General features: G+C 40.6%; 3 protein-coding genes across 8 annotated transcripts in view; 1 reads left to right on the top strand and 2 right to left on the bottom strand.

Moving 5' to 3' along the window:
- SNX10 (sorting nexin 10) overlaps positions 1–16753 on the bottom strand; it is a 197447-nt gene extending 180694 nt beyond the window's left edge. Inside the window, exon 1 of the mRNA XM_050785465.1 lies at positions 16744–16753. The gene's annotated coding sequence lies outside the window, so the exon portion shown is untranslated. The remainder of the gene's footprint in view (positions 1–16743) is intronic.
- Positions 1317–13711, bottom strand: CBX3 (chromobox 3). 5 transcript variants are annotated; one of them, XM_050785473.1, is made up of 7 exons: positions 13557–13711; positions 13013–13192; positions 11541–11592; positions 8114–8256; positions 6089–6251; positions 2895–2989; positions 1317–2572 (listed from the first exon to the last, which is right to left on the bottom strand). In XM_050785473.1, the coding sequence occupies exons 3-7, from the start codon at positions 11562–11564 to the stop codon at positions 2446–2448; spliced, it is 552 nt and encodes a 183-aa protein (XP_050641430.1). In that variant the 5' UTR covers positions 11565–11592; positions 13013–13192; positions 13557–13711; the 3' UTR covers positions 1317–2445. The 5 variants fall into 5 exon arrangements, with proteins under 5 accessions (XP_050641430.1, XP_050641428.1, XP_050641429.1 ...); XM_050785471.1 differs by lacking the exon at positions 13557–13711 and having other exon boundaries at positions 13013–13549; XM_050785472.1 differs by lacking the exons at positions 13013–13192; positions 13557–13711 and adding an exon at positions 12108–12739.
- On the top strand, positions 13771–22766 carry HNRNPA2B1 (heterogeneous nuclear ribonucleoprotein A2/B1). 2 transcript variants are annotated; one of them, XM_050785455.1, is made up of 12 exons: positions 13771–14009; positions 16753–16788; positions 16887–16997; positions 17159–17305; positions 17600–17810; positions 17955–18056; positions 18130–18210; positions 18712–18774; positions 20898–21017; positions 21252–21374; positions 22035–22117; positions 22274–22766. In XM_050785455.1, exons 1-11 carry the CDS (start codon positions 14004–14006, stop codon positions 22094–22096), a joined length of 1062 nt encoding a protein of 353 aa, XP_050641412.1. In that variant the 5' UTR covers positions 13771–14003; the 3' UTR covers positions 22097–22117; positions 22274–22766. The 2 variants fall into 2 exon arrangements, with proteins under 2 accessions (XP_050641412.1, XP_050641413.1); XM_050785456.1 differs by lacking the exon at positions 16753–16788 and having other exon boundaries at positions 13772–14009.
- The last annotated feature ends 224 nt before the right edge of the window (positions 22767–22990 follow it).

Genomic DNA, 22990 nt, shown 5'->3' with positions numbered 1-22990 from the left:
GGCAGAAGTTGCAGTGAGCTGAGATCATGCCACTGCTCTCCAGTCTGGGTGACAGAGCAAAACTCCGTCTCAAAAAAAAAAAAAAAAAAAAAAAAGTATAAAGTCATATACGCAGAGATATGGGTGTCAATTAAACTTTTGAGTTTGAAGCAAGGAAACTGGCGAGGTGGCCTTACTTCTACAGCATCTGAGTTGTTACAAGAAGCCTATTACACAGACATCAGAGGGTAGAAATGATAGAAAAAGGGTTTTCTCTTCATCTAAAGATCTAAGCTCCAGGAATTCAAGAACTTGAACGAATGGTTTGGCTCAATCCTTCCATAATACACCGTGGTAGCCAGGAGAGATGGAAAGAGGAAGAGGGGAAGGGGGAGAAAGATGATGCAAGATGCTCTACTGCTTGCTGGTTCTGAAGATGGAAAGGGCCAGGAACCAAAGAATATAGGTGGCCTTTTGAAATGGAAGAGACAACGAAAAAAGATTCTGCCATCAAAAACTCCAGAAGGAACTCCCGATAACCTGACTTCAGCTCGCTGATTTTTGGACTTCTGACCCACAGAATAACCTGACTTCAGCTCGCTGATTTTTGGACTTCTGACCCACAGAACTATTTTAAGCCATAAATGGGTTAAATTTGTGGTAATTTGTTAAAGCACTAATAGGAAAGTAATACAAACACGAGTATAAAAGGACAGTATTTTAAAAAATTTTTTGAGAGACAGAGTCTGTCATCCAGGCTGGAGCACAGTGGCATGTATATACTGTCTTAAACTCCTAGGCTTAAGGGACCTTCCCAAGTAGCAAGGACTACAGGTACAAGACACCACACCCAGCTAATTTTAAATTTTTTTGTAGAGGTGCGGGTCTCGCTATGTTGCCGGGCTTATCTCAAACTCCTGGGATTCAAGTAATCTTCCTGCCTTGGCCTCCCCAAATTTTGGGATTACAGGACATCAGTTATTTCCTTTTCTGTATGGATTTTGGAAATCAATTAAAATGTGTCTATCATCACACTGAGCCCTATCAGAATACTTTACGTTCTTTAGAAGACAGTTACAACCACCAGATTTTAAAACCTCATTTTAATGAGACAATTCCTCCTAGCGATCACATGAAACTAACTTTTATCTCCCAACTGTGGAAACACTCCTGTGGAAATACATATTCAAGTTTAAAACTCATAAGCTCAAAAGATCTAGGATATGTACTCTAATGCCTTACTGGTATCATCCAACTTATAAACAAAGATAATCCAATGAGTGTGGGCGTTTCTATTTCTACCGTAAAGGCGTATCAAATAAAGAAAAGTCTAATAATTGCATAAAGGAATATAAAACTATTTATTAACCACTGTTCACCAGTATTTACAATAAAGTAAACAATATACAGTTGGATAACACTCTGATTACTACAAAGTTGTTCTTCCTGGCTTTTGCTGAACCAGTAAAGCAAATAACTGAAGATTGAGCCTACATGTAAGGAATCAGTTGGGGTAAAGAAAAAACATGCAGGTCAATAGATTAGATTACAAAAGGCTGTTCACACATTTATGGCAGCAGGTCCTCAACTGCCAACATCTCTAACCATCTGATTAGGTTTATATGAGCCAAATCTTACATATTCCATTCATCATTACCTTTCAGTCAATGTAGCAACAGGGATTTCAACATTTTGTTAAGGAATGGCTCACTAGGGAAAATTTTAAATTTTCGTTTAACTGAGTTTTGTTTAGCTAGTTAAAACACACTAGCATTTGTCTAGTGTCCTCATCTGGATGAAGAAACCTGCTGTGACGGCAGTGATAAAATTTTTCCTTTTAGGAATTTTGCAAATAAACCACTGCAGTTATAGATACTTTAAAATTATCCAATTTAAATTGTCCTATTTAGAATTACTTATTCTACTTGAAATGTATGGCTTCAGGAAAAATTTCAATTTAACTTGAAGTGATTATCTCTTATTTTGGTCAGAATAATGGCATCTCAGAAACATGGGTTTACCTGTGATTTTTTGTTTGGGTGAATGCTTAAAAACAAAGAAAAATTTACATATGCATTTTATGGATACACACACACACAAAAACACGTAAAAAACCTAAAATGGTCCTTAGGCTTATGAGAACACAAGTTTTGATTAATGACTATGGACATTTCCCCCAACATTTAGAAAAGCTGTTCTTCAATGAAGAGGAAATAATATACCATGGTATCAAATGTTCTTTTCTGATAAAGGAAGCAACTACAGAAAGCTTTTATTTATTTGTTCAAAGTAACCAGTGCTATAGATGCAAAAAACCCAACAACTCTTCCAACGCTACTTTCAAAACAAACATATCAAACTTGATTTTCATTAGGATGTAGTTATTTCGTCACACTAGTAAATCAAAATCCAAGACCCAAATTTTATATATATATATAAATATATATAAAAAAACAATGTGAACAATTATTGAGCTTCATCTTCTGGACAAGAATGCCAAGTTAGTCTCTCTTCATAAAAAGCAATTACAATTTGAGGACACTTCATATTTGCCTCTTTCGCCAGCACCAAGTCTGCCTCATCTGAATCTTTCCTGTTTTAAGAAAAAGAAAAATTCAGTTACAAGTCTAAGTTGTTTGTCAACTGACAACCATTCATTTAAAAAAATAATAGTCCAAACAAAAGGTATTAAGTGCTCCAGGAGGGTTATATATGTATACTTGTTGCTATGTTCTAATAAACTTCATTTTCAAAACAGGCCACAGTGTGCTGACCCTTGCTTTAAAACACTACTAGTAAAACCAGAATCATCCTCTCGGCAGATAATTTTTCCCTGCCTAATGATAAAAACCATTTCACAAATTAAAAACAAAGTCTATTCTTTCTTTCAAATCTAACAGTCCCTGCATACTCACCATTTCATAAGAAACATCAATTCTCCACTGCTGTCTGTGGCACCAATTATTCTTTCAGGATCAAGACCTCTGGCAAATCCTCTTGGTTTGTCAGCCTGTTTAGAAGACATTTTTTTCATATAGCAAACTCAAGAGTATTAAATTGTTTTCATGGCATTATTTTAAATAAACACGTTCCAATAGCGAGACAGACACGACTACAGCAAGAACCCATATTTGGTAATTAAAAACATCTGATTTCCATTAACTTTACAAGTAGAAAAACAACCTGAGTTTGATATGCAGAACACTTAAAATTTCCAAAAACATTCAGAATCAAAACTCAAGAAAATTACTGCGTTCAGTGACACCAAAGGCAGAGTTGTGTGGGCATACAGAAAAACTAATCTCTTTATTTCTGGTAATAATAAAGTCTTAAAAGTTAATATATTTCAAATTACTTCCAGGAATTAGTCTGAATTACCAATGCATTTTAAAAGCATAAACAAAACACAAACAGTGAGAAATATTAAAAATGTTAAAACTCACACCAACTATCTGTGATCATTCTAAATGATAGGAAATGTTAGAACAAACTTGTCTAACCTGCGGCCCAGGACGGCTCCGAAGGCGGCCCAACACAAATTTGTGAACTTTCTTATACTGAGACTTTCTTGGGATTTTTTTTTTTTTTTTTTTAGCTCATCAGTTGTGGTTGGTGTTAAGTCTATTTTATGTGTAGCCCTAGACAATTCTCCTAACGTGGCCCAGGGCTGCCAAAAGATTGGACGCCCTGCATTAGAAAGTACTTAATATAAACCAGTGGTTCTCAAAATGTGGTCTACGGATTCACTGGGGATTCTAGAGTTCTTTTTGGGAGGGGGTTGTGTAAGGCCCCCTTTTTTCACCTATTTGTGACTTTGGATTGTCTTCATATACCTCCACCAAAACAATACGCCACAGCAATCAAATGTGTTTAAGTAAAATTGCCTTAAGACCCAAGTCGAAGATTTGTAAAAATGTAAAACACTACTCAACTTTTTTAGAAAGTCATTTTAGAAATTTGTTTTAATTTCTACTATGTTAGTATTGATAGTTATAACCCATACAAACAAAAGCTCTTTGGGGATCCTCAATAATTTTATTAGAGTGTAAACAGGCCTTAAGACCAAAAAAAGTTGGAGAACGAATGATATCAATAAATCCTTTATTCCTGTCAGAGCTTTATGTCAATGTCATAGGCTCTGGAGTAACACTGCCAGGGTGAGAATGATGGACCTACCCCACTTACGAACTGTGTGGCTTTGGGCAAGTTAATCAACCTCTTTGTGGTTTCATAAAACAGAATTTTAGTATCTACAGCACAGGTATTTCACAGCACATTAAAAGCAAAAGATTTGGCACACAGTATGGCACATGGTAAGGGCTCAATAAGTATTGTTAAAAGTTGTGCTTGATTTATTATTTAATAATTTTTGGAGACAAGGTCTTGCTCCATTGCCTAAGCTGACGTGCACTGGCATAATCACAGTTCACTGCACCTTCAACTCCCAGGCTCAAGCAATCCTTCTGCCGCAGCCTTCCAAGTAGCTGAGACTACAGGAGGCATCCACCATGTCTTGCTGATTTTTTTTTTCTTTTTAGAGATGGGGTCTCACTAAGTTGCCCAAACTGGCCTCCAACTCCTAGGCTCAAGCAATGTTCCTGCTTTGGTTTCCCAACGTGCTGGGATTATAGGCGCGAGCCACCGTGCCTGGCCAAAACTGTGCTTCTGTTAAGCATGTGATTTACTTTCAAAACCAAATTTGTAGTCATTCTCTTGTTTCCTCATCTGTAATAGCAATTATACCTATGACCTTATACAGAGTTATCATGAAGGTTGTACTTCTTTGCTTCTAGTTCAAATGATCAAGTTTTAAATCATGTTTATAGTGCCTAAGCCTAGAACCTAATTCAGCACCAAGATGTTTCCCCAAATTGCCACATTAGGACAGTGGGCAACATAAGTATAATCTGTTTTACAGTCAAGGATGTAAGTAGGAAGTTACCTGACTTGCCTGAAGCCACAGAGACATAAGTAAAGCAAAGACTGGACGAAAACACATGTAGAGTGAATCAACTGAATGTCTCAATTCATGTTAAGAAAGTGTGTAACGATTATCAAAGATTATAGACTTCAAAATCAAGGCACTGTTTGGCAATACAAAGATGACATGCAAATACTTTTTGGTGGTCAATGCCATTAATGGACTATAATCAGAAAGTTCTATTTGCATTGTTTTTACTATAGTGCAAAGGCTTTCAATAATCCAATCTTAGTATTGTTTGTACCTAAGATTGCTAGCCTGGGATCACAGGTAATTAATGGGTCTACTCAGGGATCAAATCCATGAAACTAAGAAAAATTGCACTAGCACAACCTAAGTGGCATAAGCACTTACTGCACATTTAACACAATGTAGGCTAAACCATGCCCATCCTTATTGTCCTAAATATTAAAATATTTAAAATACGATTAAGAGGCCTTTTATAAAAGTATCTGAGTTTTAAAAAAGCAAGCCATCAAAGCTGGGCTTGGTGGGGTGCCTCACGCCTGTAATCCCATCACTCTGGGAGGCCGAGGCGGGTGGATCACCTGAGGTCAGAGTTCAAGATCAGTCTGGCCAACATGATGAAACCCCGTCTCTACTAAACATACAAAAATCAGCCAGGTGTGGTGGCGCACCCTTATAATCCCAGCTACTCTGGAGGCGGAGTGTTGCAGTGAGCGGAGATAGTGTACCACTGCACTCCTGCCTGGGCGACAGAGGGAGACTCTGTCACAAAAAAAAAAAAAAAAAAAAAAAAAAAAAAAAAAAAAAAAAAAAAAAAAGCTGGGTGTGGTGGCTCACACCTGTCATCCCAGCACTTTGGGAGGATGAGGTGGGAGGATCACGAGGTCAGGAGTTCAAGACCAGCCTGGCCAACATGGTGAAACCCTATCTCTATTAAAAATACCAAATTAGGCGGGAGCCTGTAATTCCAGCTACTTGGGAGGCTCAGGCAGGAGAATGGCTTGAACCTGGGAGGTGGTGTTGCAGTGAGCCAAGATCATGCCATTGCACTCCAGCCTGGGCGACAAGAGCAAGTCTCCATCTCATGGGGGGGAAAAAAAAGAAATCAAGCCATTGACGTTTTACAGAAGGACAAGCTGGTGGGCAATATTTTATACTTACAGCATCTCTTTTCTTCTTTGATTTGCTGTCATCAGATTCACTGTCAGATAAAGATTTTCTTTTTGTACCATCTTTTTCTTTGCCAGCTTTCTGAGAGTTAAGAAATGCTTCAATCAACTCTGGACAATCTAAATTTTCTTCAGGTTCCCAAGTATTGTCAGCACTGTGTTTAGTTTAAAAAAAAAATTTGATTGAATTAGACACGATTCATCACCATTATCCAGATCCATTTTAATAGACACCTGGGGGAATAAAAAATCCTCTGTACTGCAGATACTAATAATTTCCTCCTTCCCTACATTACCCCACCCCCCCCGCCTGCCTCTGCCAAAGACAGGGTCTTGCTTTGTTGCCCAGACGGGAGTGCAGTGGTGGAATCATAGCTCACTGAAGATTCCAACTCCCAGCTCAGGCAATCCTCTGCCTTAGCCCAAGTAGCTGGGACTGCAGGTATGCAACACCATGCCCAGCTAACTTAAAACACACACTTCTTTTTTTTTTTTTTTTTAAATAGAGAAAGGGTCTCATTTTGTTGGCCAGGCTGGTCTTGAATTCCTGGTTTCAAGTGATCCTCCAGCCTTGGACCCTCAAAGTGCTGGAATTGCAGGTGTGAGCCACTGCACCCAGGCCCTACATTCTAATTTGAGACTCTAAATTAGCAAATCCAAATTACTGGGTAGAGAACAATAAAAGTCTCTGCTCTGTAGTATTATTTTCATTAAAGTCTTCTTGGCTGGGTGTGGTGGCTCACACCTGTAATCCCAGAACTTTGGGAGGTCAAAGCAGGTGGATCCCTTGAGGTCAGGAGTTTGGGATCAGCCTGGCCAACATGGTGAAACCCTGTCTCTGCTAAAATACAAAAATTAGCTGGGCATAGTGGCAAATGCCTGTAGTCCCAGCTACTCGGGAGGCTGAGGCAGGAAAATTGCTTGAACTCGGGAGGCAGAGGTTGCAGTGAGCTGAGATCACGCCACTGCACTCCAGCCTGGGCAACAGGGCGAGACTCCGTCTAAAAAAAAAAAAGAAGAGTCTTTTACATTACTTATTACACTGCACATGGCCAAATGCAGTATAATTTTGCTAGTGGCCTTAAGTTTTGGGAGAAGAAAAAGGGAGGAGCCCATTCATTTCCTAAAGTTTTGCTGGGTAAAAATAATTTTTCATGTTTCATGGGCTTAATAAAGTATGGACTTATGATACATACTTAATTTCAACTAAAAACACTGGAGGATAAAACAGGAAAACGTAAATCTCCCATTCAACTCATATTTCCCAAACTGCTATGAATTAAATGTGAAGAGCAGGGAAAGCACGAGATAACAGATATGTGAAGCCCAATCATTTGACTACCACATGCTCTATCTCCAGCAAGCTCAGGAAATTGATCTCCACCTATCCATTTTTAATTGTCACTGCCTATGGAGCTTTGTGGTGTAACAGGGAAGAATCAAAGCAGATAAGCACAACAAACACCAAGTGTTAAAGTATGTAATTGCTGCATGTTCAAGTTATTCACATTTTGTGAAAATTATCAAGAATCCGTATCAAAGAACACAAGGAACCAGAGAGCTTAAAACAAGCCCAGGCTCTACTTCTTAGGTATTAGGACATAATAAACTTAGTATAAAGCCTACATTATAGGTAATCCTGTATGAGACCCACTAGTCTATACTATATAGCTTCAATGTTTTTTAGTACCCTCTGTGTGGAGGAAAACAATGCAGATTGTTATAATCAGTATAATATCTAACCACATTAAAATACATTATATAGTAAACTACACTCTATAATTTTACAAATTTGACTCCCCAGGGTAATAAACTAGTCTCTAGTCTGCTCAGCTTAACTGTACAATAAAGTTTTGGTTCTTTTTAAACAGACTTCAAATAAGATACCTAAATTCAAGGTGTCTTTACATTTAAAGACATCTATGGGAAAGCAGGTAAAAGAGTCAGGTTAAAAACAAATTCTAAAACCACTTAGTTGCAGTCAAACATACAATACAGATGCACTAAAGTTTCTTACTCTGTAAATCCCTTCCACTTCAGAAAATATTCCACTTTCCCATTCACTACACGTCGATCTAGTACTTTTTCCACCACAAATTCTTCAGGCTCTGCCTCTTCAACTTTTTTACTCTTTCCATTCTGTTTTTTCCCCATTTTTTGCTAAAATAAAACAAATGAGAAATTAAGAAATATTCTTCTTGAATTTTGGGTACATTTTCAAGGCTCAATTGCTTACATTATTATTACATTCAACATAAATTTTTACTTTTTACTTCCACATCCCAGGGCAGACAGGGAAAGATTAAAAGTCAACAGACAATAAAATAAAAGAATGCTTTATTTTGTTGATTTAGCTCAAACTTATGACCCACCACCAAAATAATACAATCAAAAACACTATCTGGAAAAATTACTTTTTTTCCAGTCTTTTTTTTTTTTGAGACAGGGTCTCTCACTCTGTTGCCCAGGCTGGAGTGCAATGGCGTGATCTCGGCTCACTGCAACCTCTGCCTCCCTAGGTTCAAGCAATTATCAAGCCTCAGCCTCCCAAGTAGCTGGGATTACAGGCACATGCCACCATGCCGGGCTAATTTTTTTTGTATTTTTATTAGAAACGGGGTTTCACCATGTTGACCAGGCTGGTCTCAAACTCCTGACTTCAAGTGATTCTGCCTCCCAAAGTGCTGGGATTACAGGCGTAAGCCACTGCGCCCGGCCCTGTAGTCTTAAAAAACCAAGTTTACTAGAGTTTTCACTCATTTTAACAACACAGCAACTATGCAGGAAGTACTTACAGGGTGATACAGAGAAGAAAATAGTAGTGACAGGTCTTAGGTGAACCAACGACAGACCTAAGAGCCTCCTTCTCAATTCAAATACTAATGTCAAAAGCTTCAATAATACAAATAAAAGGTAAGCGCAGAATGAACACGTGGTTCACAATCCTGATACCAACTGCAAGGTCAACTATGGAGACCACTAGGAGGTTAAATTAAAGGACAAGATTATTTTTCCATCTCTGTAGATAATATTTCCTACCACTTAGAACCTATAAAGCTGTCACTTCAAGAGAACAAAAGGGGAGATTTTAATTCTCTAAGGTGAAAAAAATCCTTCCTTCCTGGTTTCTCAAGACAAAGTCTATATTGGTAGCCAACTTCACTTTAAACAGGCATTTTTTTGTATGACACTATTTAAGAGAAGCAGGAGACCAACCTCAATCAGCTCTCTCCAATAGCTCAAGATTTGCTCTGAGAGGATTAAAAATGGGGAAAATTTTTATGAGATTAAAAATGCGGGGGAAAAACCCCGAAATGGTTAATCAGAAGATCCTATGGGCAGAGAAGAAATCCACCTTAACATTTCATCTTAAAACAAATGCTACTGCCAGGCGTGGTGGCTCATGCCTGTAATGCCAGCACTTTGGGAGGCTGAGGTGGGCAGATCACCTGATGTCAGGAGTTTGAGACCAGCCTGACCAACATGGAGAAACGCTGTCTCTACTAAAAATAAAAAAGTAGCCAGGCGTGGTGATGCATGCCTGTAATCCCAGCTACTTGGGAGGCTGAGGCAGGAGAATCACTTGAACCCGGGAGGCCGAAGTTGCGATGAGCCAAGATCACGCCATTGCACTCTAGCCTGGACAAGAGAAAAACTGTCTCAAAAAAACCCCCCCACAAAACCAAAAAACCCAAATACTATCAAAAAAAAGATAAACCTCAATTGCCCAGTCACTAAAGCCATCCCACAAGTAAAGCAGCAAGCAAAAAAAAGTTAACAGCAACACCTCAAGGCTACAAAAGGACATTTCAAGCTATGCAGGCATATGAAGTGCGCAGACACACATGTAAGAAAGGCCTCAAGACTGCAAAATGACATTTCAAGCTATGCAAGCAAGCATATAGGTAACACACACACACACACACACACACACACACAATCCCCTGGAATACAAAAAAATGCAGCAAACACCTGACTTTCTCGGATACCATTTCCAAGTCAGGTCTTATGATTCTCATTAGTCAAGATACTTGAGTACTGGGCCCAAACAGATTTCTGTCATTGTACAGTACAAGAAGGTAGAAATAATAGTGGGAGAAGCAAAAACAAATTGGAAGAGACAGAAGTGTATTAGATACCTATACTACATGAAAAACAAAACAGCTACTGCCACAAAGGGAGAAGGCTAACAAAATAAAGAAGTAAAAAATAAATATAGAAAATGAAAAGGATACACACTAAGGTTAAAAAAAAAAAAAAAAAAAAGGGGCAGACAAAATACCATACAGTATTTACTACTATGGCATTCATAAGCTAGTTTCAAATGCTCACCATTTTCTTTTGTAGTATATGTTTGGCTTAACCCAGTACTTTTTTCCAAATGTGGATTTGAGTCAAAATAAATTTCCCATTATTTAAGTGAAATTAACAGTACATATATCTCACAACACTAATGAATTTTTAAAATGAAAAGTTAAAAAAAGTTTTAAAGTGGCCAACCTGTGATCCCTCACAAAATAAACTATTTAAATACCAATAAATAACAGACCCCAAAGAGTATCAATTGCATGGAAAAACAAATTCTGTTTTCCAGGGTATCTGACTTAACATAGAATCTAATGATGGCACAAATTAAAAATCACCAACGTGCCCTTTCTAGTGTGAAACCCAGAGAGAACATATACAGACCAAAAACAAATGCTTTACTTTACCTAGGAGACATTAACATTCACCTTTACGCGCTTAAGATTAATGCAATATGTTGAGAGTTAAATATTGTGAAAACTGTAACTTTGAATTTCATGATTTTTATGTGAATATTCCAGGGTTTTAAAAAACTTGTAACATGACATAGCTGAATAAGATACAAAAAATCTAGCCTTTTCTCCCTTCTGGATCGTATTTGCTATTTCGATCATTTTTTTAAAAAAAAACAAAACACCGCAATGAATTATATTCAAGATTCTTCTATATTTCAGAGTAAGTTAAAACAAGATAAAGTGACCAAAGCCATTTGAAAGATTCACTAACTTGCTCCAACCTAGGTGCACAAGGTACCTGGTTCTTTAAATTTGGCTTTAATGAAAATACTTCTCCAGAATTCTGGGGATTTAAGGAAAATTATGCCAACCAACAAGGGCTTTATTATTTTATGTAATATTTTGCAAAAACGTGGGTATTTCTATCTGAAGATAAAAATCCTCAGCAAAATCCACATTGCACTGTCCTTCAAAGATTAAACTAGTTAAGACGCTATTAAGTCAAGTCAGCAAGTATCTCCATGTAATGAATTCGTTTTGCTCCTAATTTTCCCCTATAATTATACTGGGAGAGCTAGGAAATATGTCGATGTAAATTTCTCAACCACAAAGATGCAAAGTTATACTTTGGGGGAAAAAACCTTGGGTTAAATCCTTACATACTTTAGCTTTTCATTAACTTACCAATGTAGTTTTATTGGAGGCCATTTTTTATTGCAGACTTGAAGAACTATTACTAGAAAAATGCATGACAGTTAAAAGAAGTTTGCACGACACAAAAAAGGTAACTAAATACAAGTTCTGTTTGGATTCCAACCCCCAAGTAGGGAGCGCACATTTCAAACGTTGATACAAATCCAGAGTAGATTTGCGCTCCTACCTACATTGCTTATGATGCACGTAAGTACGTGTTCTAAACATGTGAGTCTAGAAAGACTTTACTGGGGATCTTGGTACCTAAGGCAGCTTCACATGGCTTAACATAGGGAACAAATATCTTTTCTAATCTAAGTCCCATTTGTAATCAAGTCCATGTTCCATTTTTAAAGGACAATCCTTTCGGTTTAAAACCATGCACGATTACCCAAACAACTCACAACTGTAAACCCCTGTGAATCTTCTCTGTTCTGCAATCCTAAGTTTGTTTCTTCTCAGAAACCCTCTCTTTTTCCAATCAGGAGTTAACTAACTAAAGGAAAAAACTTAACGATGCTTCAACCCCGTTTCGTGACACTTTGAAGACGCAATCACCTTTTGCACACACCCGCTCCCCCTCCGCCTCCGACCCTCTCCGCTGGAGCTCTGCGTCCCGAGGCCTAAGCGCAGCTGCCCGCCCCCACCCGGGAGCGCGAGCCTCGTGGTCAGCGCATCCGCAGGGAGAAACAAAGGCCGCGGCGCGGGGGCTCAAGGGCACTGCGCCACACGGCACGCGCCTACCCCCCGCGGCGGCCACGTTAACGGGACGGCCGCCGCAACCTCGGGAGAGTCGGCCGCGCGCCGCCAGGCCTCGCGGACACGGGACCACGCGCCGCCCTCCCGGAGGCCGAAGTCTCGACCCAGCCCCGCGTGGCGGCTGGGGGAGGGGGCGCCTCCGCCGGAACGCTGGTGGGGGAGGGGAGGGAAAATGCGCTTTGTCTCGAAATAGGGCGACCGTCGCCACAGCTCCCTACCCCCTCGAGGACCGAACAGTCCCCCCACTAACTGCCGGCGCCGGCCCCGAGCCAGGTCAGCCGCGAGGCCACCGCCCGACCCTCTCCACTCCTTCCCGCAGCTCCCGGCGCGGTGTCCGGCAAGGAAGGGAGGGGAGCGGAGAACCGGGCCCCCGGGGCGCGTGCAGCATCTGATGCACCACCACCGAGCGAGGGCTAGAGAGAAGGAAAACCACCGACTTCACCGCCTCTGAGCTGCTCCGGGTCGCGGGTCTGCAGCGTCTCCGGCCTTGCGCGCCTACAGCTCGAGCCACATCCGAGGGGGGAGGGAGCCGGGAGCTGTGCGCGGGGCCGCCGGGGGGGGGGAGGGGTGGCACCGCCCACGCCGGGCGGCCACGAAGGGCGGGGCAGCGGGCGCGCGCCCGGCGGGGGGGAGGGGCCGCGCGCCGCACCCGCTGGGAATTGGGGCCCTAGGGGGAGGGCGGCTGCGAAGACCGCGGCACTTACCGTTCGCCCCGTGGCGCCTGGTGGTCCCCAAGGGGAGGGAGGGGGGAGGAGGGGCGAGGACGGTATCCGGAGTCTCCTCAGCGGTGGCTTTTCTGCTTTGCAGCCTCAGTGCTGGCGCCAAAACCGGACTCCGCCCACTTCCTCGCCCCTGCGGTGCGAGGGTGCGGAATCCTCCAAACGCTTGGGGAGAGAGAGTTGGGAGCTTAAAAACTAGTACCCCTTTGGGACCACTTTCAGCAGAGACCCCTCCTGTACCCCAGGGGTCAGCTGCATAGACGCGGGTCAGGGTTAGGTCAGTGTGGCGTGAACGATAATTTGACTAGAAGTTGATTCGGGTGTTTCCGGAAGGGGCCGAGTCAATCCGCCGAGTTGGGACACGGAAAACGAAAAGGGAAGGCTCATATTATACTACGATTTTTCTGGCGGGGGTTATCAAAGGCGTAGCTGCAGGGACCACCTCCCAGGTTGAGAGGGCTGGAACTCCGGGCTCCGGATTAAGCTCCTCCCGTCGGCGTTAATTTCAAACTGCGCGACCGTTTCTCACCTGCCTTGCGCCAAGGCGGGGGGCGGGACCCTATTCCGAGAGGTAGTAACTCGCGGGACTCGAGCCTTCCGCAATTCACTGAGCGCATTTACGGAAGTAACGTCGGGCACTGTCGCTGGCCACAGGAGGGGGAGGAGTACGCATTTGGCGTAAGGAGGGGCGTAGAGCCTTCCCGCCATTGGCGGCGGTTAGGGCGTTTACGCAACGGCCTGACGTAGAGGAAGACGCGTTAGTGGGGGGGAAGGTTCTAGAAAAGCGGCGGCAGCGGCTCTAGCGGCAGTAGCAGCAGCGCCGGGTCCCGTGCGGAGGTACTCCTAGCGGTGTTGTTTCTCGAGCAGCGGCAGTTCTCACTACAGCGCCAGGACGAGTCCGGTTCGTGTTCGTCCGCGGAGATCTCTCTCATCTCGCTCGGCTGCGGGAAATCGGGCTGAAGCGACTGAGTCCGCGATGGAGGTAACGGGTTTGAAATCAATGAGTTATTGGAAAGGGCATGGCGAGGCCGTTGGCCCCCTTGTGGAAGTCGGCCAGCCGCCTCCGTGGGAGAGCGGCAGGAAATCGGACCGCTTCAGTAGCAGTGGGGCTTGAGGTTTATGAACGGGGTCTTGACCGGAGGCCTGAGCGTACAAACAAGCTTCCCCACCCTCGGCCTCCCGGCGCCATTTCCCTTCACTGGGGGTGGGGGATGGGGAGCTTTCACATGGCGGACGCTGCCCCGCTGGAGTGAAAGTGGGGCGCGGAGGCGGGAATTCTTATTCCCTTTTTAAAGCACGGTGCTTCGGGGGCCACGGCGTCTCCGCGGCGAGTGTTTCGGCGGGCAGCGGGTCCCCGTGAGCGAGGCTGCGGAGCTTCCCCTCCCCCTCTCTCCCGGGAACCGGATTTGGCGGCCGCCATTTTCATGGCTCGCCTTCCTCTCAGCGTTTTTCTTTTAATTCTCTTATTCTTTTAGTGTGCTTTCTCTGTCAAGGCATAGAAGTGGTTAACTATTTTTCTTTCTTCTCGGGCTCTTTTCATATCGTTTCGAGGTGGATTTGGAGTGTTTTGTGAGCTTGGATCTTTAGAGTCCTGCGCACCTCATTAAAGGCGCTCAGCCTTCCCCTCGATGAAATGGCGCCATTGCGTTCGGAAGCCACACCGAAGAGCGGGCGGGGGGGTGCTCCGGGTTTGCGGGCCCGGTTTCAGAGAAGATACCACCACCCAGGGCGTCGGGCCGGGTTTAATTCGAGCTATAGGACAAAGAAACCGTTTTGTAGTTTTCCTGTTTTTTAAATTTATTTGAGTAACGGATATATTTGGGTCTGCAGTCACTAAAACGGCAGATGAACAGCAGCAAAAATAAACACTTTGGAAGCCATCGGCCACGAGGGGCAGGGACGAGGATGGTTTTCTGGGCGGGGGAGGGATATTCGCGTCAGAATCCTTTACTGTTCTTAAGGATTCCGCTTAAGTTGTAGAGCCGACTCGTATTTTAAGTAATGTTTTTCCTGAGAAGTTTAATCCTTACGGGACAGTTCCATGGACCATTATAGATGATTAGTTAGAAATTACGAGGAAAGCGAAATAACGATTTTATCCTTAGTTGTACTTCGGTTAAAACATGGCTTCAGAGGCTCTTTCCTGTAATGCGTGTGTATTTTTGTGCAAAATTGTTTTGGGCCTGGGCCGCTCTGTATTTGAACTTTGTTACTTTTCTCATTTATGTTTGCAATCTTGGTTGAACATTACATTGATAAGCATAAGGTCTCAAGCGAAGGGGGTCTACCTGGTTATTTTCTTTGACCCTAAGCACGTTTATAAAATAACATTGTTTAAAATCGATAGTGGACATCGGGTAAGTTTGGAAAAATTGTGAGGTAAGTAATGAGTTTTTGCTTTTTGTTAGTGATCTGTAAGACTTGTTATAAATGTACATTATCGGTAATTTCAGTTTAGAGACACCTATGTGCTGACGACAATTAAGAAAAAACTAATTGAGAAAATGAAAATATCTATTTTGGCAAGTAACCATTTCAAGACTGCGTTGTGTCTCATAGGAAGTAGTGTAATCATTTCGGTTAATGTTTGTTTTTTTTTTAAATTTTTACCAGTCCTGAAAACAATTACAGGAAAAAATCCGAACTGGCATTTACCACTATTTTTTTTAGCAGTTGGGAGCATGTGAATGGAGGGAGAGAGCTCTGTAGAACTAGGCTGAGAGCAGCAATTCTTCTTGCTAGGAACAAAAAATAATTCTTCATTCAAAATTACTTGTGACTTTTTAGTGTGCATTATGCATTCGTAGTAGTTGGTCCTGGATATCACTTCCTCTCGTTTAATTTTTTTTTTTTAACGTAGTTACCTTTTAAGACAGGTTTACTTAACATTCTTAACTGCCCAAAATACAGGGTTGTATAATACGACATATTTGCTTGTTTGCAGGTATTAAAGATTTCAACTCTGAGGTTTTTCCTATTGAGTTAGAAAATGGTTTCGTGCCGTGTCGCTTGCCACATGGCCAATCAAGTTCAGTAAGCTTCAGCTTTCAGTAATAGTTAGCTTAGAGATTATGCCAGGTGAATGTATTTTATTGTACATAAGGTTAAGCTGAGTAATTCATATTCTGTATTGTCATATCCTGTATAGACAGTGTCCACCAAAAACCTGTTAAAACTTTTAAGCTTTGAGTGCTGCTGGTCATAAAAATGAATTTGTCCTGGTTTTAAGTAATTTTTAAGGTTATTGCTAATGCATATGATTTTAAATATTTTTGTCACAGAGTCATAGGGAGAAACAGTATTTTAAAAAGTTTTTTTTTTTGGCTAATATACTTAGAATCACCACCAGAGGGGGCAGTTAAGGGAAAATGTTACTGAATCGTGAAATAAAAACTTTGGGTCATAACCATCGAACCAAAAGTTATTTTCTGATGTTTATAAATAGAAATCTGGGTTTTTAGGTTATAGGGTTGAAATTTTTGGTAAAGATTTAGTAATCTTTTGATAACCACGGTCTACATTTGTTCATTTCTCCTTAGAAATTTTTTAAATTAAGTAATAATACATTTGTTTAAGATAATTTAATGTTGAGTAAATTTAGATCAAGCATTAATGACTTTGAAACTTGTGTAGATCAGCTGAGGCAATTTTTTTGGTGTAACACAACTAATATGCAGTTTAACATATGGTTTAAATTTGATGTAAGTTTTTTTTTTCCCCCCCAGAAAACTTTAGAAACTGTTCCTTTGGAGAGGAAAAAGGTACTCTGCCAGCAGGTCACCTCATATTTAAGAATTTAATTTCCTGCATACAAAGAGGAAAATGTAAATAAAAATTGAAATGGTATTTTCCTTTGCAGAGAGAAAAGGAACAGTTCCGTAAGCTCTTTATTGGTGGCTTAAGCTTTGAAACCACAGAAGAAAGTTTGAGGAACTATTACGAACAATGGGGAAAGCTTACAGACTGTGTGGTACGTAAGTTACTGAATTGTTACTGTATGTTAGTATCGTAGCTGTTTAAGTGAATCATGGAGGAAGTAACTATATCAGCATAGTAAATTCTATTATAATGACTGTTTACTTATAAGTTATAATGAGATTAAATGCTAAAGTTTCCTCTTTGGTTTGAAAGGTAATGAGGGATCCTGCAAGCAAAAGATCAAGAGGATTTGGTTTTGTAACTTTCTCATCCATGGCTGAGGTTGATGCTGCCATGGCTGCAAGACCTCATTCAATTGATGGGAGAGTAGTTGAGCCAAAACGTGCTGTAGCAAGAGAGGTAAGCAAACCATGACTGTCTTGTGCAATTAACATAAAGAATGCTGCCTTGCTGAACATCGGAAAGTATTTCTGAATTTAGTTTTAACTCAAGATTTTATTAAAGCTCTGTTGGGTTTTTGGACCATTTTCTGAAGCTAACTTATTTGTCAAAAGCTAGGTCCCTAAAAGCTGTTGTTGTAGATCTGGTAGTTTTAAGGTGGATACAAGCCAAGTATGGTACAAAGGTCGGCTACTTTGAGTCATGCTTGTGTTTTTTTCTGTCGGGATGACTTTTACCCCACCAATATTTTAGGAATCTGGAAAACCAGGGGCTCATGTAACTGTGAAGAAGCTGTTTGTTGGCGGAATTAAAGAAGATACTGAGGAACATCACCTTAGAGATTACTTTGAGGAATATGGAAAAATTGATACCATTGAGATAATTACTGATAGACAGTCTGGAAAGAAAAGAGGCTTTGGCTTTGTTACTTTTGATGACCATGATCCTGTGGATAAAATCGTATGTAAGTGTCTAACCACAAATGTACTGTTCTTACCATGTATTCAATTTTGTGTATGTTAACATCTAATTTTATTGAAAGGTAAACTTTTAAAGTTGTTTAATGTTGTTGATTTAATTTAAAAGGAGTTTGAATTTTTCATTGCAGTGCAGAAATACCATACCATCAATGGTCATAATGCAGAAGTAAGAAAGGCTTTGTCTAGACAAGAAATGCAAGAAGTTCAGAGTTCTAGGAGTGGAAGAGGAGGTAATTTCAATTCTGTTTCTTCTTTATTTTTATTCATGTAAGGGCTTGCTTCTAACTGGGGCATTTATTGTAGGCAACTTCGGCTTCGGGGATTCGCGTGGTGGCGGTGGAAATTTCGGACCAGGACCAGGAAGTAACTTCAGAGGAGGATCTGGTAAGTTCAAATTCTATGTGTTTAAAGGATGAGTGTGCTTTTATTTTAAATATGATTAGGTTTTCATTAGTAGAATCAGGAAATCAACGTAAATCAAAACTTTTCCCTAAGACTTCAAATAGATAGTATCCTGGCAAGTTCCTGTGACTTGGCCAGACAAGAAGTTTAATAGGGTTGTGTTAATAAGTTATGTTTATCTGGATTGATAATGTAAAATGAAGTGTCATCAGAAAAGCTTTGGCCCCATGAAGTGTCATTCTTATGTATAAATGAAATGGAATCTCTAAAATTGAGACTTGTTCAGTTAAGAGTTCAAAATTTAGGTGGTAATGAGATTTAATTATATGCTTTCATGTTTTGTGAATAAACTAGTAGCACTAGCGTGTGCTTTTCTGAGGTTCTTAATTATTGTGCTGAGGTATTAAGAGAACTGAAAAAATGAGTATTAGTAATAATGGTGAACAGCTTATAGTAAATGTAATCTTTTTTGCTCCCTAACAGATGGATATGGCAGTGGACGTGGATTTGGGGATGGCTATAATGGGTATGGAGGAGGGCCTGGAGGTCAGTTTCCTCTATATTTTGGTTTGTTTATGTGACTAATACTTAACCATATTGTATATTTAGTTCATTTATATTTTGAGTTTTTAAACATTTTATATTGCCCCTTTTAAAGGGCTTAGGTGATAGTGGTCCAGTTATTTCTTTTATAAGTAATTTGACGTCTTAGTAGTTACAGCCTAAGGAATACAGTGCTATTTAAAATGAAAATTTAAAGATAATCATCACAGTATTCCATCTTAAGTAAAATAATTGGATCTAGATATGTTTTTGTACTGTGCTTTCTGGAAAAGTGCAGAAGACTGGATTTAACTGAGTAAAATCTAAGGGGGGAGAATACGTAGGAGAAAAATGTAAAATATGTCTAAACCCTTAACTAGATGGTAAGCATCCCAGGATAACTTTCAAAAAGTAACCTAAGGAAATTTTCCAAAATGTTCACTGTGCTCCTGGCTACAGATAAGGTTGTGAACTACCATTGAACCTGAAATGTGATATAATATATCAGTTTTATTGGCATACAGAAAAGGCTGGTGCCCAAGACAGATTTTGTGATAAGGAAGGGACATTTAAAACTATGAGCTGGTAATAGACTTGATTTCTGGTGTTGCCACTCATTAGGTGTGACTTAAGTTCTACCATTTAAAATTTTAGAGAAAGCTGAGTTCTTGTATTTAACTACAAGTAATTTGAGACTCAGCCCACAACAGAAGCCTTTTTTTTTTTTTTCCCTTTTTATAAGGTGGCTTTTGTTTTTTTGAGACAGCCTTGCTGTGTTGCCCAGGCTGGAGTGTAGTGGCGTGTGTCTGCTCACTACAACCTCTGCCTTCCCGGTCCAAGTGATTCTCCTGCCTCAGCCTCCTGAGTAGCTGGGATTACCGGTGTGTACCACCACGCCCACCTAATTTTGGTATTTAGTAGAGACAGGGTTTCCCCATGTTGGTCAGGCTGGTCTTAAACTCCTGACCTCGTGATCCGCCCACCTTGGCCTCCCAAAAGTGCTGGGATTACAGGCGTGAGCCACTGTGCCCGGATGTTTTGTTTTGTTTAGGTTTTGCATTATGTGAAAGTGTTTCATTTGTCCCTACTTCTGTTTACAGTAAAGAACATACTGTGTAGAGTGTTGCGCCTATTTTTTTTTCTTTGAGATGGGGTCTGGCTTTGTTGCTCAGACTGGAGTGCAGTGGTGTGATCTTAGCTCACTGCACCCTTAGCCTCAAGCCATCCTCCCACCTTAGCCTCCTGGGTAGCTGGAGCTACAGGGTGCACCACTGTTAACCAGCTAATTTTGTGTTTTTTTGTAGGGGTGTAGGGGTTTTGCTATGTCGCCCTGACTGGTCTTGAATTCCTGGGCTCAAGCAATCCACCCGCCTCAACTTCCCTTACTGCTGGGATTACAGATGTGAGCTGCTGGGCCTGGCCAACAACATTGTTTTGTTTTGTTTCAGAGAGTCTCTGTCACCCAGGCTGGAGTGCAGTGGCGCAATAACAGCTCACTGCAACCTTTGCCTCCCTGGTTCACTCCATTCTCCTGACTCAGCCTCCCGAGTAGTTAGGACTACAGGCGCCTGCCACTACACCCGGCTAATTTTTTGTATTTTTAGTGGAGATGGGGTTTCACCGTGTTAGCCAGATGGTCTTCTTATCTCTTGACCTTGTGATCCACCCACCTCAGCCTCCCAAAGTTTACAGGCGGGAGCCCCCGTGCCTGACCGAGAACATTGTTTTAAAAGATGTAATTCGTAGGGAGACATAATAGAAACTTTCTTTTGGGCCAGTAGGGGGAAGTGCTCTTTTACTTTCTCCCTAACCCACACTGCTAGTCTAGCCTCACAACCTTACCCACTATATACATGTAGTATTTCAAGATAACTTAAGATTTTTAGTATTGAGGGAAAGCTGTAGCGTTACAGGTATTTAAGTGGGTACACATGGTGTTATCCATTTGGCTGGGTAGGCACTCTAGCCACCACATGTTTACCAAGGGTAGGTATTCAGTCCTTCAAGCTGTTTTAGAGGAATTTCATTGAATGTTTCACATGCAAACTTGGAAATGGATGTGAGGAGACAGTTCAAAATGGCATTGAAAATATTAAGTGATTACTTAAAGGCTTATTTTATAATAGGTGGCAATTTTGGAGGTAGCCCCGGTTATGGAGGAGGAAGAGGAGGATATGGTGGTGGAGGACCTGGATATGGCAACCAGGGTGGGGGCTACGGAGGTGGTTATGACAACTATGGAGGAGGTAATAAATTCACCTGCAACCTTTATGTGGGAATTTGGAATTAATGGCTTTGTAATACTTGATCTTTTATTTCAATGTTTGTCACTAGATAAAGTGTTTGCTTTTGTTTTTGTGGGAGCTTTGTCCTAAATCCTTAGCATGTATCTTTGGTTTAATGTTTTTCTGGTTTAATGTTCTTTTGGTTTAATGTATTGTTCTGAGGTCCATTATACTAGTGTTCCAATTTTTTTATAGGAAATTATGGAAGTGGAAATTACAATGATTTTGGAAATTATAACCAGCAACCTTCTAACTATGGTCCAATGAAGAGTGGAAACTTTGGTGGTAGCAGGAACATGGGGGGACCATATGGTGGAGGTAATTTATAACAATTGAGATTTTTCAGATGTTTGTGATTAAAGGATTAGCCTTTTGTGACTTAAAGGGAAAATAACATACTAAATAGTTCGGGTTGTGGGATATACGGTCTTAGTGAAAATAAAGAAATTTTGCATAAATCTCCACAGAAGTACTCAGCAAGCAGTTACAACATCAAATTGGGATTGGGGTGTTGGAGGTGGGGAAGTTCAGTAGTTTAATTTCTGGTGGGGGCTGGTAAACAGCTAAGTAAAATTGTAACCCACATTGCAAGTGGTGTAAATTGGAATGAGGGTCTTTGAAGTTAAATTATTAAACCATGATTCAAACCATTGCTTAGCTTATTCTTGAGGTTTTTAGCAGGAGTAAACATTTTCTGTGTCTTGGTCTTGGTGTACTTTAAAAAAATCCCTTAGTCCAAATGAGGATGAGAGGACCCTTTATTTAAAAGAATAGCATAGCATCAGCCACGAAATAAAAATGTCTATGAACCTGAGTAATTTATCTCCCAAGTAATTCTGCTAACTGGCTGCAAAGGGTTAGGATCTGCTTGTTTTTATTAAAGACTGGATGGATAGAAAATAGAATCAGCTGTAGTGTTATAGTGATTATGGGAAATCAAAGTAAGTTTGTTTTCTCTTGCTGTTCCAACAATTATAGGAAACTATGGTCCAGGAGGCAGTGGAGGAAGTGGGGGTTATGGTGGGAGGAGCCGATACTGAGCTTCTTCCTATTTGCCATGGGTAAGTAGCTTTTGAGTTTTACAATTATTATTATCTTGGGAGACATAGCTGCAGGAGTAAAAGCTTTTTAGGATCATGTTATCTTTCCTTAAAATCTGGTTAGATGGATAATTTCATAACCTATTTTTTTTTTACTCTTTACTTCTGTTGAAACAGGCTTCACTGTATAAATAGGAGAGGATGAGAGCCCAGAGGTAACAGAACAGCTTCAGGTTATCGAAATAACAATGTTAAGGAAACTCTTATCTCAGTCATGCATAAATATGCAGTGATATGGCAGAAGACACCAGAGCAGATGCAGAGAGCCATTTTGTGAATGGATTGGATTATTTAATAACATTACCTTACTGTGGAGGAAGGATTGTAAAAAAAATGCCTTTGAGACAGTTTCTTAGCTTTTTAATTGTTGTTTCTTTCTAGTGGTCTTTGTAAGAGTGTAGAAGCATTCCTTCTTTGATAATGTTAAATTTGTAAGTTTCAGGTGACATGTGAAACCTTTTTTAAGATTTTTCTCAAAGTTTTGAAAAGCTATTAGCCAGGATCATGGTGTAATAAGACATAACGTTTTTCCTTTAAAAAATTTAAGTGCGTGTGTAGAGTTAAGAAGCTGTTGTACATTTATGATTTAATAAAATAATTCTAAAGGAAATTGTGTAATTATAGACTTTTTATTTTAAATAAGTTAAGGAGTGGGTAGTATAATTAAGGTCCGTTGCAAAGCTGTTGTTATATTTGTATAAGATAAATGCTGGTCAGATATAAGTGTGTTGTCTGCAATTCATCAGGATTAAATTATGTAGATAACTTAAGGGATATCTCTGCAAGGAGAAACACCTTTTTAGATCTTTTAGATGCTGCTTCTTCAATGCAAGG

This window comes from Macaca thibetana, chromosome 3, assembly GCF_024542745.1.
Source record: "Macaca thibetana thibetana isolate TM-01 chromosome 3, ASM2454274v1, whole genome shotgun sequence".
Lineage (NCBI taxonomy): Eukaryota > Metazoa > Chordata > Mammalia > Primates > Cercopithecidae > Macaca > Macaca thibetana.
Note: the sequence above shows the minus strand (reverse complement) of the source record. Positions and strands in the feature narration are given on the sequence as shown.